Here is a 20,492-nt window from a genome sequence, read left to right as displayed (position 1 = left end):
AATACAACTAAAATCACTTTATCGAAGACTATAATAAAATCAATCGATCCCTCCATTATTCGATCAATTGGTTTTGTAGTCCTTCGCAAATTTATTTTTAGTTTTACTTTTTTTTAACAAAAGATCTTTATTTTTACGTGTGAGAAAATTAAAATTAACAGTGTGAGAAAATTGAAATTAACACACAAAAAAAATTAAAAAGTTATTTTCTTCTATTTCAAATTGTAAGGGGACGATTAGTTGTTGGTTAGGAGGAGAGTTATCTGTTTCTTAAAACTAACCTAGCTAATATCATGATTGATAACCTGTTAGTTGCTTTGTATCAAATTTAGGACACTAAATATGATTTTTGGTTATTATTTTACAATCGCACAAAAATAAAATATGTATAAGTTACGAGCCAATTTATGTATAGAAGATGGAACAACATACAGAGATTAATAACACACGAATAACAAAATCCAACATACCTAATTCTTGTATTGCTAATACCTGCACAACTCTAAACAACAACCAAACTATGCCTAAGAATTTGTTTGGAAAGCCACCTAGTAGTTGAATTTGGTGTTATTACAGAGTATATTGATGATTAGCAAGACTTGTTTGTTGTCATAATATACAAACGTAATGTTTAATTGCATGAGTGTAACTACATAGATTTTTAATAAAAATTATAACTACTCACACAATTTGCAGGAGCATCATGAACTATATGTTTGATAGGAAAAAAAAATATTGCATCCATAATTTCATACTCTCTCCTTCGTTCCAATTTGTTTGTCATAGTTTGACTTAGCACAGATTTAAAAAAGTAAATAAGACTTTTGAATCTCGTGGTCATAAATTAAAGATATGTATAATGTACTAAAATACTATTTAATTTTGTGATCTTAAACATAACATATGATACGTTGAAATTGAGGAGTTGCCAAATTAGAAAAGATGCATTTTTTGTTTTTAAACAGACTAAATAGGAAAGTTAGACAAACAAATTGAAATAACGGGAGTAACATTGGTCAAATATTTGATAAAAAGTAATCTACCAATTCCGACATTACTCAGTATAAGTCAAGTTTATGTCTAACCTCATTTAATAAGGAAATTCAACTTTAATTGCATTACTCATTAAACTAAGTTTGTAGATAATTTATTCTTTCCGTGATTAAGAGGTATAATTTTAAAAAATAAAATAAAATAGAATAATAACACAACTAAGCGGAATAAAAAAATATGAGAAATTAAATGAAAGCACGCGAAGTAAATGTTGTGAAATGAGAAAAAAATGAAAGATAAATAATACAAAAATATTTAAATTTGAAAAAATAAAATTTAAGACAAGTTAAAAAGAATAGAAATTTAAATTAAAATAGGAAAAAAATAATCTTGTAATTATGCCATGTAATTTTTTATCAGTTCTCAATCCTTGAGAATTGAAGTGCATAATTATTCAACCTCAATTACATGTTGTCAGAAAAAAATACCAAATTATGTAATTACAGTCGATTATCCCTAAATCAAATTACAAGGTGACTTCCCAAATAGAACCTTATTAAATTGTTTTTACTTTTATATTATTTTTTACTTTTATTTGTTATTTTAACATAAAAATTAAAATAACATATACTTTTTCCGTTTTAATTTATGTGAACCCATTTAATTGGGCATAAAATTTAAAAAAGTAGAGAAAACTTTTAAACTTGTAGTATAAAATGAGTCACATTTATTTTGTATGACTATAAATTATTGCATAAAGGTAAATTGTTTCCAAATATTAAAAAAATTATTCTTTTTTTATATGAATTAATAAAAAAATGAGTTCATATAAATTTATAATTTTCAAAAAATAGATCAATTCAAGTCGGCAAGGGATAATAGGAACTTCCTCGCAGCACAATCCAATCGGGCAAACAAGATGTATCGAATTGACCGTCTCAATAACATAGTCAAAATCAAATTCCTAGGAACTCTAAATCCAATCTTCACCAGTTTGAAAAAGAGCCACGTGACTCAAACATTAAGAGACCAGCACAGCACATGCAGCATCTCTCACGGAACAAAACTTAACCATAAGGTATATTCAACTACAACCAGCTTCAAATGTTTCACAACAGGGAATTTCATTGTATGTGATCCAATGGAAAATTCAAATTCAGATGTGATACCTGAAGAAGCAAAGTTGAAATTAAAGAAATTAGCATCAGAATGGGATGATATAGTAGATCCAAATGCATTAAATATTATCAGATTAAAAGGTGCTATGACTAACATGGTGTATCAAATCAAATGGCCAAGTAGGAATCCAGAACAACAGAGATCTAGGAAAGTGTTGGTGAGGATCTATGGGAAAGGTGTTGATGTGTTCTTTGATCGACAAAATGAAATTAGGATTTTTGAGTTTATGTCTAAGCAAGGACAAGGTCCAAGATTGCTTGGTCGATTTCAGAATGGTCGTATTGAGGAGTTTATTCGAGCTCGGGTTAGTTTCTTTTTTTGGGAAAATTTACGCTATATGTCTATTTTTGAAAATATTAGCTTTTCTTGAGATCCTGCATTGGCTACATTTTTTTTTAGCACGACGGTCTATTGAAAACAACCTCTCTACCCTGTAAAGGTAGCGGTAAGGTTGACTTACATCCTACTCTACCCAGACCGTCAAACCCCACATGTGGGATTACATTGAGTATGTTTTTATAGTATTTATAAACACCCGATTTTCGATCTATTTGTGTATAAATAGCTTTTATACACTATTATACACTTTATGCGAGGTTGATACATTATGTATAATGCTTTCCCCAAAGTATAATGTTGTATAACATTGTAAATATTTTCAAAAGCTGTGTAGTTTTTGAAAATATTCCCTTTTTTCGCCCAAAAAAAAAACATTTTTTGGACTGAATTGCAATATTTGTAAACTGCATAGATATGTAAAATTTGCATTTAGCTGACTTGCTGGTTCGATTTTCGTTAGTTAACATGGATAATTTGTGTTGCTTTTGTTTCTGTTATTGTTATGACTGCTAACAGGATGGCAGTATGATGGTTTTTAGCTGTTACTTTGTGATAAAAAGGAGATTTTTCTGCATGCAATAGTAGGTTCGAGATCTATGATATAATCCTCAATGTTGTTTATGTGTGTGTTTTTTTTTTTTTTTGATGATCCTTATAGTCCACTTTCTGATTAAAAAAGCAAGGTCAATTCAACAAAAAAGTAATGTAGTATGATTTGATTATGTGTGACATATGTTGTTGCTTGATGACTCTATGACACAGAGGGGCAGTGTGTTAAGTCCTTCCTTTGGCAGTTTGGCCTATCGGAGTGATGTTTGGTTGTTAACTCTGTTACTCAATTGCAATCATAGTTTTTCAAGGCACAAGATTTTTAGTTTTTAATTAGTGTTTAATGCTTTCTGCATGGAAGAAACTTGAAAGTTTGTAATTCAACTATCCTTTCCTTCTCCAATTTCTTAGCTGGCGAATTGATTTGTTAAATGCAAATAATTCACATGTAAATGAGGGAGAATTTAGGTTAAGCTGCACTCTTATTCTTGTTCTGATTGGCAAGTTGCAGTGTTACTCTGTATTCATCCTTCCCTTCTAGTGGCGTGTGAATTTTTCCTGTTGTTTATATACATGCGTGTACATAAGCATCTGTGCACATAGAGAATCTAATAGGTTGGTATTTGGAATTTCAAAATTTTGTCAAGATTCTGATAGTTTTCATTGATCTAATAATATCTTTCTCTAAGATGTTGCTTGGCTAGATCCTGATATTCTCATCTAGGATGTAGAAGAAAATTGTCCTAGATGGTTAGTCTAAATCACCTGATTAATTTCATGAAGGTCTTCAGTATGCTTGCTTTTATCCGAATCTGAAGCAATGTTCTTAAATGTTAGTTTTTCTGCACTATTAAACTTCTTGTCTTTTTACTATAAGGGATTTATACCCGTTTGTTGGTTCTGCATAATAATTTGAAAGAATGAATTGTTTGTTAAAGATTTAGATTAAGTAATAGCTGCCTAAATGTATAATTAACCATTGTTATCCGTATGATGCAAGTGGAAACAACTTTTCTTTTTGTAGCAGCAGAACTAATAGGTCTAATTGAACATAATAATCTTGTCTTTCCTGCTCGTTATCATAAAAAGCGGCAGAGGGGTTCCCTAAGAAGAAATTAAAGGTGAAGTATAACTGCTGTGATGAACGGAAAGACAGGTATTTGAAGGAAGAAATTCAAAACAGATGAACAATTTGGGGCACATAAGAAGTATTTTTTTTTTTTTTTAAATGACAGTAACAACTATTTCTGTTGTGATGAAGGATGTATATGTGAAGTGGGCCAAGGGTTTAAGGGTACCCAGGAGAGGGGTTGGGTGAATGCTGAATGATATGAGAAGCGAACCAGATTGATGCTGAAATGCTTAATATCCACTTGTGTGTCTTAGTTTATTTTGGAATCTTATCTTGTATCATTGTTTGAAATGGGTGGGTATCAAATTTATTTTTTGTCTGCAAAATGCGCCATCTTACTCTCTGCCGGATAGATTTATTTGGATGATTTTGATTAGAAAATATTTGAAAAATTAAATCTCTGATTTTATTTATTTATCCAGACAAGAAGTTATGAATGGAAGAAGATAACAAGGAAATAAATGGCGAGAAAGATTCCAAAGAGGAAGAGAAGTAGGAATGACAAAAATTGATGTGAAATTTTTAACTAGAGAGTGAAAATGCACCTTGTATGAACTTTTTATATATGAAATTAGATAATAATTGTCCATTTATAGATGTAGCTCGTGCAAAACCTAAGCTCCTATAGATTATATCTCCTATGCCATTCTTTTCTTATGAATTTGTATTTTGATTTTTTAAGATAAATTTTCAGAAAGAATGAACATACCTCTTCGAATTTTCCGCAATTTGGTATAATTTGATGATTTTGAAGAAAAAGTATATTATCTTATATCGAAAAAAGTGGCTGGTAATGAATAGTTAAAAAGAATCAAAGCAGAAGAAATTAAAAAATGGAATACCTAATTCATTTTAGGAAAATAACTAGGCAGAGAAGTATGAGAACTAGAAATAAAGAAAACATACAATAACAAACGCACACAAAAATAGAGAGAAAAGGTAGGTAAATAAAAAGTTATTCATTTAGAAGATTTGGGGTAAGATGGATCCGATTTTGTTATTTTATTCCTCTTTCATTTTCGTTTTGCTTTTCTAACTTCAATTAGATTTTAAACAAGGAGAACGTGAGAAAATTACAAAAATTTAGCACTAATGCAATAATTTTTAACGAAAATAAGTTTTATCTTTACTAATATTTTATTAATTAAAAATCAAAGTTAGAGAAACGCATTTCACTAATCTAATTCATTAGTTTGAAAAATAAAAAGTGATTATAATTTTTGAAGTTTTAAACAATTGTAATATTTCAATATCATTATAAGAAAAAAATTATAAATTTTAATGAGATCTTTTTATTATCGCGCGAAGTGCGAATGATTCACTAGTCGTGCAAATAAAATGTATTGAATTGAACGCCTAGGAACTCCAAATCCAATCTTAGAGAGAGCCACGTGACGCAATCAATAAGAGGGCAGCACAGCACATGCAGCATCTGTCACGGAATAAAACTTAACTTATAAGGCATATTCAACAACAACTAGCTTCAAATATTTCACAACAGGTAATTTCATTGTATGTGATCCAATGGAAAATTCAAATTCAGATGTGATACCTGAAGAAGCAAAGTTGAAATTAAAGAAATTAGCATCAGAATGGGACGATATAGTGGATCCAAATGCATTAAATGTTATCAGATTAAAAGGTGCTATGACTAACATGGTGTATCAAATCAAATGGCCAAGTAGGAATCCAGTACAACAGCGATCTAGGAAAGTGTTGGTGAGGATCTATGGGAAAGGTGTTGATGTGTTCTTTGATCGACAAAATGAAATTAGGATTTTTGAGTTTATGTCTAAGCAAGGACAAGGACCAAGGTTGCTTGGTCGATTTCAGAATGGTCGTATTGAGGAGTTTATTCGAGCTCGGGTTAGTTCCTTTTTTTTTTTTTTGGGAAAATTTACGCTCTATGTCTATTAATATTAGCTTTTCTTGCGATCTTACATGAACTACGTTTCTTTTGAGCCGACGATCTATAGGAATCAGCCTCTCTACCCTACAAAGGTAGAGGTAAAGGTAAGGTAACCTATCCTACCCAGACCCCACCTCCTTTGGAAAAATGCAAAGGTCAAATGAACAAAAAAGTACTATAGTATGATTTGATTATGTTTGACATATTTTCTTGCTTGACGTCTCTATGAGACAGAGGGGCAGTGTGTTGAGTCCTTTCTTTGGCGGTTTGGCCCATCGGAGTGATGTTTGGTTGGTAACTCTATTACTTAATTGCAATCGTAGTAATTTGAGGCACAATACTTTTAGGTTTTAATTAGAGTTTAATGCTTTCTGCATGGAAGAAACTTGAAAGTTCGTAATTCAACTATCCTTTGCTTCTCCAATCTATTAGCTGGTGAATTGATTTGTTAAATGCAAACAATTCACATGTAAATGAGGGAGAATTTAGGTTAAGCTGCACTCTTACTCTTGTTCTCATTGGCAAGTTGCACTGTTACTCTGTATTCATCCTTCCCTTCTAGTGGTGTGTGAATTTTTCCTGTTGTTTATATACATATGTATGCATGTACATAAGCATCTGTGCACATAGAGAATCTTATAGGATTTCTCTCTTGATATTTGGAATTTCAAAATTTTGACAAGATTCTGATAGTTTTCATTGATGTGATAATATCTTTTTCTAAGACGTTGCTTGGCTAGATCCTAACATTCTCATCTAAGATGGTTAGTCTAAACCAAATGATTAATTCCATGAATGTCTTCAGTATGCTCACCTTTATCCGAATCTGAAGCAATGTTCTTAAATGTTAGTTTTTCTGCATTATTAAATTTCTTGTCTTTTTACTATAAGGGATTTATACCCGTTTGTTGGTTCTGCATAGTAATTTGAAAGAATGAATTGTTTGTTAAAGATTTAGATTAAGTAATAGCTTCCCAAATGTACAATTAACCATTGTTATCCGTATGATGCAAGTGGAAACAACTTTTCTTTTGGTAGCAGCAGAACTAATAGGTCTAATTGAACATAATAATCTTGTCTTTCCTGCCCGGTATCATACAAAGCAGCAGAGGGGTTCCCTAAGAAGAAATTAAAGGTAGTATAACTGCTATGATGAACGGAAAGACAGGTATTTGAAGGAAGAAATTCAAAACAGATGAACAATTTGGGACACATAAGAAGTATTTCCGTTTTTTTTTTTAATGACAGTAAGAAGTATTTCTGTTGTGATGAAGGATGTATATGTGAAGTGGGCCAAGGGTTTAAGGGTACCAGGAGAGGGGTTGGGTGAATGCTGAATGATATGAGAAGCGAACCAGATTGATGCTGAAATGCCTAATATCCACTTGTGTGTTACTATCATGGCTTGGATTAGTACTTCGTTGAACTAAGAGCTCCGAGTTTTCTGTTAGCTTCTCCACCTCTTATTTGAAAAAGTTAAATGTTTCTATTTGGGGCTTTGAGCCTTATCCAAGTGGTTTCTTGATATAATGCATTCAAGTTAACCCAATATTTGGGTTTGCTTATTAATGAAGTTAAAACCTGATGTAACTGCTGGCTGAGATGCTCAAAGACTTATGGTTCATGTTCATTCATAGTGATACTTTGACAAAAGCATCTGGCCGCCAAGCGCTTTAGGTTCTTCATAGCTCATGATTGTCATATTGCCGTTCCTTTGTAAGTGCTCCTGGTATTTTCGAAGTTGCCTAATTTCCCTAGGATTAGCTCCTGCTTCATTTGCATTATTCTAAACCTACCTCTGATTGAGATTATTATCTGTGATGCACTTGTAATTACTGATACTTCAGGAGAATCAGGGGCATTCATTAAATATAATACAATCTCCTTTATTGTCATTTCAGACACTATCAGCTCCTGATCTGCGTGATCCAGAGATATCTTCCTTGATAGCTGCCAAAATGAGAGAATTTCACGAGCTTGATATGCCTGGTCCTAAGACCGTCATCCTTTGGGATAGACTGCAGTATGCTCTTCTTCTTACCACATATCCGATGAATAAAAACTGCCAACATATGTTTATCGTATACTAAAATGTCTAACCAGCCTCTTCTTCTCTTGATGCTCTAGAAATTGGCTTAACGTGGCCAAAGGTCTCGCTTCTGCTGAAGAAGCTAAGGACTTTCGGTTGGACCTTCTACAAGACGAGATCCAATCGTTGGAAAAGAATCTTGCTGGCAATAATCTAAGCACGGGATGCTGCCACAATGACTTGCAGTATGGGAACATAATGATGGATGAAGAGATAAGATCAATAACCTTTATTGTAAGTACCAAAGTTATTAATTCATAGATCTGTTCAGATGAAAAGTTAGAGCATCAATGTTGAACTTAACACGGCTTCTAATTCTTGCTGTTCGTACAGTTATTATTTGGATTAGTTTTTTGTTATTTTCTTTAATTTTTTCCTATTAACAGGACTATGAATATGCTGGTTACAACCATGTTGCATTTGATATAGCTAATCATTTTTGTGAAATGGTTGCTGATTACCATACAGAAACACCTCATATTATGGACTTCAGCAAGTATCCTGGTGAGTCACTAGTAAATCATCTTAAGCAAATTCGTTTTGTTGATCTGGTTCCTGAAATGCCACAAGCAAGTATTTTTTGGATATCTACTTTAAATCTAATTAAACCCCTTACAATATGTGCAGGCTTGGAGGAGCGAAAAAGATTTTTAAGTGCATATCTAAGTAGTTCAGGTAGACTGGAACTTGCATCTTCTATCATTTATCATATGTGGAACCATTCAAATTTTATGATGGAGCACTCTGCATACCAAGAGTTGTAACAACTTTATACATTTAGTTAATCTCAAGATCTCGTCATTATTTATGTTTTATTCATGACAAATCTAAGATGTATTAGTCTGGTAAACAGGTAGCTCTCCCAGTGAACAGGAGCTGGAGAAATTAGCTCAAGAAGTGGAGAAGTATACTCTTGCCACTCATCTTTTTTGGGGTCTATGGGGAATAATATCGGTACTCCTCGTGACTTATCTATTCTATAATGATAAGAGTAGTTACGAATCATGTACAGAAAAGAACAGTCAATAGTCTAAGTAGGGGCTTGGAACTGTACACCAAGTCTTACTGTAGAAAACTTAATATCAGAAGTCTGTCAACAACTAAGAGATAATTGGATCTATTGTTCACTAAAGCACACGGTTCACTGCAGTTTGTGCCTAAGCTGTAACAGATTTGGCTCTTCTCGACCTTTCTGCCATTGACAACAATGTTGTTATTGAGCTGCATAGGCTTTTATTATCTAATTCTAAAGTTCATCTTTTCCTCTCCTCAGCATCATGTCAATAAGATAGACTTCGATTACTTGGAGTATGCTAGGCAGAGGTTTAAGCCATATTGGTCAAAGAAACCTGAGCTATTGGGATCTTCAGGTTCCAAGAGAGGTATCTTCACTTATTTTGTTAAATTCCTTCTCTCTAAACAAGTCTTAATTTAAAGGTTTTGAATTTGGGGTTTCTTAAACTGAGCACTTTGGTCTTGCAGGTTAACATGAAACCAAGGACTTCATTGATCCATTTGCTGATTTACAGAGAGTAGTTGTTATCCCTTGGGGTTTTGCCTGAAGAAAAAGACTTACTCTTTCTTTTATGGCATGCCTTCTTTTATTGAAAAATAGAAACTCTTGATGGAATTTTGCTGGTGATAGTGTTTATCAGCTAAGTCTAGGATTAGATCATCAAGTGTATGAGCATTTCTGTCAAATTTTGCTTGGTTATCTTGTGTAAATCTCTACAGAATGATGTTGAATTTTGTTTTATTTTCCTTTTGCTGAAATAATACATATGCAAGTCTATTTGTTTATTTGAAAGATTATACAGTAACCGCCTGTTTGGATGGTGGTTTCCCGCGATTCATTAACGTATGGTTTTCTATGAAACCATGTTTGTTTCCATTGTTCTTAAAATTATGTGGTATGGTGTTGTAAACCCGTGGTTCATCCATGCATATATAACCATGAAAAGTCCCAATTTTTGTAACCACGAATTTGGTGATTTTTCCGTAGTTACATATTTCATTTCTCCGTTATACCCCACCCTCCACCATCCTCCCACCCCATCCTCACCCTACCACTCACCATCGCCCCACGCTCCACCATCCACCCCACCCCACCCCTCGCCCTACCACTCTCTCCCACACCCAACTACCCTAATCTTTTGCCACCCACCCCTACCCACTACCCCTTACCACCGCCCAATCCCAACCCACAACCACTCACCCCTACCTTACCACCTACAACCCCCACCCTCATCCCACACCACCCACCTTACACCACTCATCCCTCCACCACCCCACCCACTACCCCTCACTACTACCCAACTCCATTCCCACAACCACTCACCCACCCTATCACCCACTACCCCCACCCTCATCCCACAACCACCCACCTCACACCACCCACCCCTCCACCACCCCCACCCACTACCTACTTATTTTTTAAAGTTCCCATTCTATTCTTTACCTGAGTTTTATTAATAATCTAAAAACTAATTTCTAATTAAGAGTTAAAGGTATTTTAGTAAACTTACAAGTTATTATACAGTACCATACAATCAAACTAAACAATACAAATGTAATTAAATCACAACAAACGATACAGTTTATCCAAACATTGTGTTCATTAATACAGTACAATACAATACAACACCATACTGTACCATACCATACTGTACATTAATGAGCCACGGGAAACAACCATCCAAACAGAGGGTAAGATAAATAAAGTTCTGGTGGTATATTGTTTGGAGATTAACACTATACCTCCCTTTAATCAACATAACTTGATAAATTTCTCTCATCTCCTCTTTGTCCTCTCATCGAACGTTGCGTACATGTAAAAGTTATAATAATTCAACTTTCAGAGCTTGACTAACTCGGAAAAAAAACTCTCTCCAGGATAGACCACCCTGGAGAATGAACTCACTCCCCCAACCCGAGAACAAACACTCCCCACCACCTCCAAAACTGCCAGAACCACCAGACCAAGCTAAGGACATGGAGGAAGACCCCCCAACCAACCAAACCTTCAAAGGCATTCTACTGGATAAAAAGAATGTCCTAAATGAAGCTTATTACACAAACACGCTCGATACAAGTGCGTCGAGTGAACCAACAATAGATGAGGACCAGATCTCCCTCAGTATGGATGAGAAGGCTAGGCTCTACCAACCATGGAAATTCTCCCTTATAGTGAAACTTTTTGGAAAGAGAACCTCCCACCAGTTTCTGAAAGGAAAACTTCTTGACCTCTAGAAGCCCAAAGAAACTCTCACGCTCATTGATCTAGGGTGGGAATTCTACATAGTGAAATTTTCCCAAGAAGAGAACATGGTCAAAGTACTCTAGGAGGGTCCTTGGTTCATTTCTGGCAGTTTCCTAACTGTCAAGAGATGGGAACCAAACTTTGTCCCAATTGCAGTAACCCAATCCCACATAGCAATATGGATCCGATTACAACAACTCCCTATTGCATTTTATGACAAGCTTATACTGGAAAAAGTAGGTAGGAAGCTAGGTAAACTACTGAAGGTTGACACATGCACTTCGGCAACTCTACGTGGAAGATATGCAAGGTTGTGCATACAAATTCCCCTAGAAAAGCCTGTCAAAATGAGTGTTACGATTGGGAACCATAAGCAAGAAGTTTTGTATGAAGGAGAAGGAATTCTTTGCAAGGGCTGCGGAAGGATTGGACATACAAAAGACTAAAGCCCCTACCATAAAATTCCATCTCCTCCCCCCTCTCCTAAAGACCCTGTTTCTATTCATCCGCTAAACTCCGATCAATGGAAAAACCGTTACCTTTCCAAGGAGGAAAAAATCAACATCTATCCCTAAAGACATAGGTGATGATTCAGGTATAAGTCAGCCAAAATCGATGAAGAAAGTCTAGGTTAAAACCTTCAATTTTACTTCTGGGAAATTCCTTGAATCCATTAATTACGTGGTTAATGTTGGTAATACTCATAAGCCAAATGCTGCTAATACATCGAGAGTGGGCCAAAAGCCAAATATTTCTAATACATCTGGAGTGGGCCAAAAGGAATACAATAACAAAAAAAGAGCGGCCCTAGACAAAATTCAACAAGGGACGACCCATCTCTTCAAGGGCCCAAAAACATTGCCACTACCCAAAAGGTCAAACCCATGTCAGATTCCCACTCACAGGATAGCGACCCACCAAAACACACTCCCACTCAACACACTCCAACCAAAGCTAGCATGAGCCAAATCTCAAAAGATATGAGATCGGGTACACAACTGTCTATATTGGGGCCTGCTAGGGTTAAGACAAACACCCCATCTCCTTCTCTCCCTTCAGTACCTAAAGCTTAACCCTCTCTGCGCCACCAATCACTCTCACCGGAAATCTCCTCACAGAGCAAAAGATTGATGAACAGTCATTTGCAGATAGTAATCATCACGCCTCTGATATGGAGATGACACTTCCCATCACGTCCAATGGATCTCTATCGGATTCGAGATCTTACAATATGGACACTCCTCCAAATATCCAAAACCTTAGCATAAATCAACACTACTCGACTCCTGGCTTTATTGGCAGCACCTAAGAAAACCATGAATCCAAAAAACAACCAACCAAACACCCCACCCCCTCTAACATTTGTGACAGCACCACTGTCGGACGACCATACGGCGGCGTCATGGTTGGAAATGTCCCTACAGAACCAAGGCCTATCACTGAATCTCAATGTCGAGGGTCGACCAGTGAACATCATCATTCAGAACCCTCTATATCTGTCTCACATTATCAGAGAAGGGATGAACCATGTCTTGGCCAACTTTGGTCATCAGCTTTGGCTACAAACCCTCCTCCAGTCACACCTCTACGGGACTTTGAACGCCATGTCAATCCAAGATATGAACCTTCTCATGAACCAAGTTTGCCAGACCATGCCCTTCTTCCCTTCGATCCCACCGGAATTCCTACCAATCAACCCAACCTTTGTCCTATGGTTACCACCAACACAACCATGGGAGCAACAACCACAAGCCAACCAAGAACAAGTAGGAAGCCAAGAAGAAGAAAATTAGTCAGCGCTAGAGCATCTGAGAAAAAGCAATCAGGATATAGAGTGCCTACTACTGGATTGTGGAATTATAATACCGAATTCCCGTATTCTGGAAAAACAGGTGATAGTAGAATTCAAAGAGCTATTCACCGAAGTTATTATCGCTCTATGTCCCAAGAATCTGAGTGCTTGTTCGATGAATCTGAAATATCAAGAGAGGGAAATAGTTCTGATTGTGAATCTAATCCCTATTCTAAAGTTGATTGAATAATTCCAGAAGGGGAAATGGATAGCCCAAGTATCAAACCCTGCACAACTGAACCTGCTGACGAGGTTCATCATTTGGAACGCAAGGGGTGCGAATAGCCCAATGTTTCGTAGACACTGTGATGTTATAGTCAAAATGCATCGACCTGCAATACTGGTACTACTAGAAACACGAATGGCTGACCATAAGCCATTGGTGGATGCTTTCAACTTCAATGCTCATCTGCAATCTACTGCAGTCTTTCTAGAGGAATAGTCATTATGCGGAAAAATGATATCCTCAACCTTGAAGACCTCTCTATATCTCAACAAGGAATCCACGCCATGGTTAAGGTATTGTCTTCTTCTTCTTCTTCTTCTTCTTCTTATTCTTCTTCTTCTCTATATCTCAACAAGGAATCCATGCCATGGTTAAGGTATTGTCTTCTCCCCCTTCTCCTCCTGATCCTCCTCTTCTTCTCATCCTCCTCCTCCTCCTCCTCCTCTTCCTCCTCCTCCTTCTCTTTCTCCTTCTCCTCCTCTTTTTTCTTCTGCCTTCTCCTTCTCCTTCTGTTTCTCCTTTTTCTTCTTCTCCTCCTTCTCCTTCTGTTTCTCCTTCCGCTTCTCCTTCTTCTTCTTCTTCTTCTTCTTCTTCTTCTTCTTCTTCTTCTTCTTCTTCTTCTTCTTCTTCTTCTTCTTCTTCTTCTTCTCCTTTTTCTGCTTCTCCTCCTTCTCCTTCTGTTTCTCCTTTCGCTTCTCCTTCTCCTTCTTCTTCTTCTTCTTCTCTTTTTTCTTCTTCTCCTTCTTCTTCTTCTCCTTATTCTTCTCCTTCTTCTCCTTTTTTTTCTCCTTTATTGGTGGTGACTTTAATAAAGTGTTGCAAGCTAGGGATAATGGTGGAAACGACATAAACAACAAAAGGGTCAATTTATTTTGGAATTGTCTGAACCAATGTAATCTTGTTGACCTAGGGTATAAAGGCAGCATATACACTTGGTCCAACAAAAGATACAAAAACAGACAAAACCTTATCCTGGAAAGGTTAGACCGATGTCTAGCTAATGGCTCTTGGATAAATGACTACCCCGATGCAACTGTGACCCACTTACCAAGAACCCACTCTGACCATAACTCCATCCTCAGACATAATGGCAGACCCTTTATGTTATATCCCGCATTTTTGCATATTTGAAAAAATTCGAAATAAATTTTACTTGTAGGAAATAAGGCCATATTTTGATTTTATTATATATATGTGTTGGTCATGAAATTTTGATGTGGAAATATGGAGGAAGGCCAAGGGAAAAATTGGGAATTTTGAAAATTAGTCTCGGGAGTTACAAAATATTATCCCAACTAAGTGGGCTTGGAAAAAAAAAGGGGGAGCCCATTAAGGTGGCCGGCCATATAAGCATGGCCCAAGCCCATGAAAGAATTAAAGTCAAGACAATAAAAGGGAAGTAGCCTCTAGTCTTCAACACTTAGTAGAACTTTCAAGAACACAAAAAAAAATTAGAGCAAAAGAGAAGGGGCATTCGGCCCTAAGAGAGAAAAAATAAATTGTTGGAGCTCAAATCTTTGGTTCAAAATTCATCTCTTTTGAATTCCTACTAAGCCCGGAGCCCTCTTCAACGTGATGCAATTTTAGAGGCAAGAAAGTATTTTTTTTTATCAAGGGGAAAAGTTGGAAAAGGTAAGGATTCTACCCTTTTCTTATGGAAAATTTATATTGTTATAGTGAGTAGAATTTAATGAAAAAGATGGAGATGTTGTGTGTGGAGTGGAGCCGTATGTGTGTGTGTTGTGGCCGTGTGGTACTTTTTTTTGTGAAGGAAGATGAATTGAATTGTTTAGTATGTTAATTATGTTGTTGTGGCCTTGTGATGTAAATGGAAGATTAATGGTTCTAGTTAGCATGAAAAATTTGTTGTTAAGTTGTTGTCGGAAAGTATGTGATTTTACTATAGTTTATGAAATTATGGGAATGGAGTTGTAAGGTGCAAATTGTGGTTGTTGTTGATGAAATTGGAAGATGAAAAATGTGTTGTGAATGTTATGTCGAAGGTTGGAGGTTTCGGGTGAATTATAGTTTTGGTGGGATTTTTGTATATTTTGTAGAATGGTATGAAATGCTTTTGAATTTCACTTGAATGATCTTGAATTAGTAGTGAATATGTAAGTGTCGATATCGGCTTGAAAATTCGTAGTTGAATTGAATAATGATGAAATATATGGAAAGGAATGTTACTAGTGTTTGAATGCATTTTAAATTGATTTTTGATGTTATTAGTATGGTTGTTGGTATTGTTGGTATGGTTGTTGATGAATTTGGCCGAGTTAAATTCTCGGGGATGTTGAATTTACAGGGGAGATGCTGCCGAAATTTCTGTAGACAAGTACTAGTTAAAAACTGAATTTCTAAGTACTTGTAGCTAATGTTTGGTAATTGATAATATTATTGTAGATATTGGAGAGCCCGAGACTTGAGTCGGGATTTGTTTGGCGAGTGATCAAGATTCGTTAGTGAGCGATCGAGGTATGTAAAGCCTACCTTTCTTTCTTTTTTTGGCATGATCCTTTTTGGAATAAACAAAAATGTATATGTATGCTTATTAAGAAAATCCTACGCTTAGAGCCACTAGGTTGGCTAACATCTTTGACCTCCATAAGCTACTCCATATGGCTGGATACATATTCTATGATGTTCCAAGATTCTATTTGTAATGTTCCGAATGTTGTTCGAAAGAAAAACGAGAAGACTAAAGCCTTGATGAATATTTCGATATAAAAGTATGGTATTAAAGTCCCCATTTGATTTGCTCCATAGTAATGGTTGAGAGTTCCCCTAATATGAATGTCACTTGAATTTCCGAAAAGAGCTTCTGAAATGCTTCTAGAAAGTTCTGTACTTCAAAAGTTCGTAACTTTCGTATCCTAACTCCGATTGACCCGAAACTGATTTCTGAGCCTTCGGATGCCGTAAATATATTTGTTCATTGAATTCTGGAATTTATTTACTTATATGCATATGGTTTCCGCACTACTCCGCTCGTTCCTACTACTATGACATCGTTCGCCGGTTCTCGAGCCGGTTTTGTGATCGTGCGCACTATGATATATTCGGCAGTATGATGTGTTACGGTTCCCGAGACCTCTCCATAGGGCCGGGTTCCACTTATATACGACGTTATGATGTGATATGGCCTAGGATGCGTTCTGATGATGTGGTATGTTTGATGATATGATGTGTTCGGGGATTGTACGGAGATATGTAACCTTCTAGAGTATGATGTGTTGTGGCGCCAGCGTCGGAGTGGCGGCCACGTTCCTATGCCTTATGCATGATTTTATTTGCATGATATATATATGTTTTCTGCACAGATTTTTATATACTCATTCTGTATCCATATTCTGTACTCCTCACTTCGGTTATGATTCGGATTTCTGTATTTTATTCTTTGCATACTCAGTACATATTTCGTACTGACCCCCTTTCCTCGGGGGCTGCGTTTCATGCCCGCAGGTACGGACGTTCGTTTTGGTGATCCTCCATTATAGGATCCATATTCTGCTACTTGGATTACTCCTTTTGATCCGGAGCTCATATTTGTAGTACATATCTTCTGTTATACATATTCTGTATATATGACTATTCGGGTACGGCGGGGCCCTGTCCTGTCATATGTTTCTGTTATGTTTTGTAGAGGCCTGTAGTCATATATGTGGGTCATGGGTCATATTTGTTCGTTTGTGATTATGATTTGCGTCTTAATGCGGTCTCGTTTACTATTATGGCCAAAACGGCCCATTTGTTTGTATGTGTGTGTATATCTGGGCGATGTCTATTCCGCCAGTCTACAGGATTTGATATGATATTTCTGTACGGACGACCGCTTAAGACGATATTTGTTTTCAGTATTTGCTTAAAATGACGTATGTTAAGTTTGAATAAACCTTTGATATGTCGATCTGGTACGTAAGTCTGTTTGGGTGTCCAAATAGGGCACCCGTCGCGGCTCACGGGGCTGGGTCGTGACACTTTAGAATGGAAACCATGTGGTGTGGGCACCCTTCTTTTCAAAACTTGGTCCACAGGGTGTTTGAACCTCTCAACAACCTTCTAAATGCCATAGAATCCTTCCAAACCCATGCCACTGACTGGAATAAGAACACATTTGGCAATATATTCCTCAAAATGAAGAGAATCTTCTCAAGAATTGATGGGATCCAGAGATCCGCAAATTACCAATTTAGTGATTTCCTCCTTAACTTAGAAAATATGCTGCTAAAATGAATATGACTCCATGCTTAAATATGAAGAGGACTTTTGGAAAATTAAGTCTAGAATCAATTGGTTGAGTAAAGGTGATGCCAATACCAAATTCTTTCACCTCTCTACTCTTAACAGAAGAAGAAGAAATAGGATCCTCACACTCACTCATGTTGTAGGAAACATCATCACTGACCAGTCCCCCATTAAAGATAATATTCTCTCCTACTTCAATGCCCTTTACTGTACTGGCCAACTCTCTCCCCCGCTATGTCAGGATCCCATCATTAACCAAGGCATCAGTCTTACTCCCCTCATGCAAGAATTACTTGATGCCAACAGTAGGGACTCAGAAATTAGGATAGCCTTGAAATCCTCTAAACCAAACAAAGCACCAGGCTCGGATGGACTCCATCTTTTCTTCTTTCAAAAGTACTGAAACTCTGTTGGTGACAAGACTACCACTTTCTGTAGAGAAGTGTTTGATAACTGCTACATGCCTCCTGAGATGAACTCTACTCTCTTATGCTTGATCCCCAAATGTACCAATGGCATAATGATGAAAAATTTCGGACCAATAGGACTCTACAACACAGCGTACAAATTGGTTACAAAAATTATTGTTAACAGGATCAAACCCTCTCTCCCTGAGATCATAAGACCTAATCAATCTAGCTTCCTAAGTAACAGAAGGGCATCAGACAATGCCATCATTGTTCAAGAATACATCTCCTACTTTAAAAAGATGAAAGGAAAGAACCCCAACATGATCCTCAAAATCGACCTAGAAAAAGCTTTTGACAGGTTAGAATGGTCATACATCAAAGATACTCTCATTTTGTTCAAATTCCGCCCTCCAAAGTTGACCAAGCTCATCATGACTTGTGTTTGTTCCAGCTCTATATCAATTCTTGTGAATGGTGGGAAAACTGATTTTTTTTAGTCCATCAAGAGGGACCAGACATGGTGACCCCATGTCACTTTATCTCTTCATCCTCTGCTGGAAAGACTCTCTAGAGCCATTGATAAAGATGTTGACTCTAAGATATGGTATCCTATCAAAATAAGAAGAAATGGTCCAAAGCCATCCCATCCTTTCTTTGCGGATGACCTTGCACTCTTCTCAAGAGCCAATCATGCCAACTGTCAAGCCATTCTCCACACTCTTAATGACTTCAGCTCCAAATTTGGCCAAAAGATCAACCTTGATAAATCCAAAGCCATTTTCTCAGCAAACTGTAGCAGCAATGACGCTGATGGCCTCTCCAAGCTAAGAAAAGCACCAATTTTGGGAAGTACCTTGGATTCCCAATCTTCTATAAAAGGCCTGTCAATGGTGATTTCCAATTTATTATTGACAATATGAGCACTAGACTTGCAGGCTGGAAGTCTAAATTCCTCAACATGACTGGTAGAGTTGTTCTTGCCAAAGCCTCTCTCGGATCAATCCCAAACCATGTCATGCAATACATCAAGCTCCCTTATCAGGCCGTTAAGACCATCAATAGAATCCAAAGGAACTTCATCTGGGGCACCATTGCTGAAAAAAACAAGATGCACTTAATTGGTTGGGACACTATAACCCAAAGCAAAAACCTTGGGGGGTTAGGGATCCAAAAGAGTGAAATTAAAAAAAAAGCCCTGCATGCTAGTCTTGCCCGGAGAATATACCATCAACATACTAGCCTCTGGGCAAGCATTCTCATCTCCAAGAATTGTAGCATGACCACCTCTATCAGAAAGCCTATTTCTAGGACCTGGCAGTATATCCTTAATGGATGGGTCCTATCCTTAAAAGGAAGCAGATGGAATGTCCATAGAGGAGATAGAGTCAAACTACTCACTGATAACTGGATACATGACTTTCCTACCATCAGAAGCCAGCTCGAGGGACCTTTCCTCCTTAATGAAGAGAACCTCAAAATCAGTGATGTGTACCAAAATGGCATCTGGCAATGGAACAAACTCTCCTTTACAATTCCCCTCAACATTTCCCAGATTATTAAAAGTTGCTTCATACCCCAAAATATCCCGAAAATAGACAGCCTAATCTGGAACTTGACGAGTAATGGTCTCTATTCTATCAAAAGCACCTATCACATGATTGATAAGGAGCTGAAACCTAACAACATAACCAACTCTAGAAACTTTAGTTGGATATGGATACTCAACTTCCCCAACAAGATCAAAACCTTCATATGGCTCTTATACCATGGCAGATTGCCTACAGGCTCTTACCTTAGCAGAATTAGGCTTAATGTTGACCCCATGTGCTCCTACTGCAACCAGCAAAGCTAGGACCTTTCCCATATTTTCTTTAACTGTCCAAATGCTTGTATTTTTTGGAGTAATATCCTTCAACATAGCACAATCAGTCACTCCCTTGTAAACATAAATGACTTCAAAGCTCACAGGTGGACCAATACATGGGATAGTTTAAAGAAATTGAAGTTCAACAGCATAATCACTTGGAAGAACCTTATTCCATTTTGTTTTGGCATATATGGCTTGGTAGAAATAATAACCTCTTCAACAAAACAAAAAAAAGACTCTATCAACATCCATAATATGATTGCTAGGTGCAATGAGTATACACTTTTTGTGGGGAAACTAAACCATGAAAAACAAACTATCACCATGAATTTGAAGTGGCACCCTCATCCTAGAGGCCACTGTAAATTAAACACTGATGGGTCATCATTTGGTAACCCTGGTACTGGGGGGGTTGGAGGAGTCATCAGAAACAATAATGAGGA

The 20,492-nt window shown here is 36.7% G+C and overlaps 1 protein-coding gene across 2 annotated transcripts; it reads left to right on the top strand.

Annotated features, from left to right (window-relative positions):
- Positions 1-1,864: 1,864 nt before the first annotated feature.
- Positions 1,865-9,990, top strand: LOC132622455 (probable choline kinase 2). Of its 2 annotated transcripts, none has more exons than XM_060337060.1 (8): positions 1,865-2,476; positions 8,003-8,124; positions 8,229-8,424; positions 8,577-8,694; positions 8,818-8,865; positions 9,044-9,144; positions 9,464-9,572; positions 9,673-9,990. In XM_060337060.1, exons 1-8 carry the CDS (start codon positions 1,913-1,915, stop codon positions 9,675-9,677), a joined length of 1,263 nt encoding a protein of 420 aa, XP_060193043.1. In that variant the 5' UTR covers positions 1,865-1,912; the 3' UTR covers positions 9,678-9,990. The 2 variants fall into 2 exon arrangements, with proteins under 2 accessions (XP_060193043.1, XP_060193044.1); XM_060337061.1 differs by lacking the exon at positions 1,865-2,476 and adding an exon at positions 5,578-6,058.
- The last annotated feature ends 10,502 nt before the right edge of the window (positions 9,991-20,492 follow it).

This window comes from Lycium barbarum, chromosome 12, assembly GCF_019175385.1.
Source record: "Lycium barbarum isolate Lr01 chromosome 12, ASM1917538v2, whole genome shotgun sequence".
In the NCBI taxonomy this organism is placed as follows: Eukaryota; Viridiplantae; Streptophyta; class Magnoliopsida; order Solanales; family Solanaceae; genus Lycium; species Lycium barbarum.
Note: the sequence above shows the minus strand (reverse complement) of the source record. Positions and strands in the feature narration are given on the sequence as shown.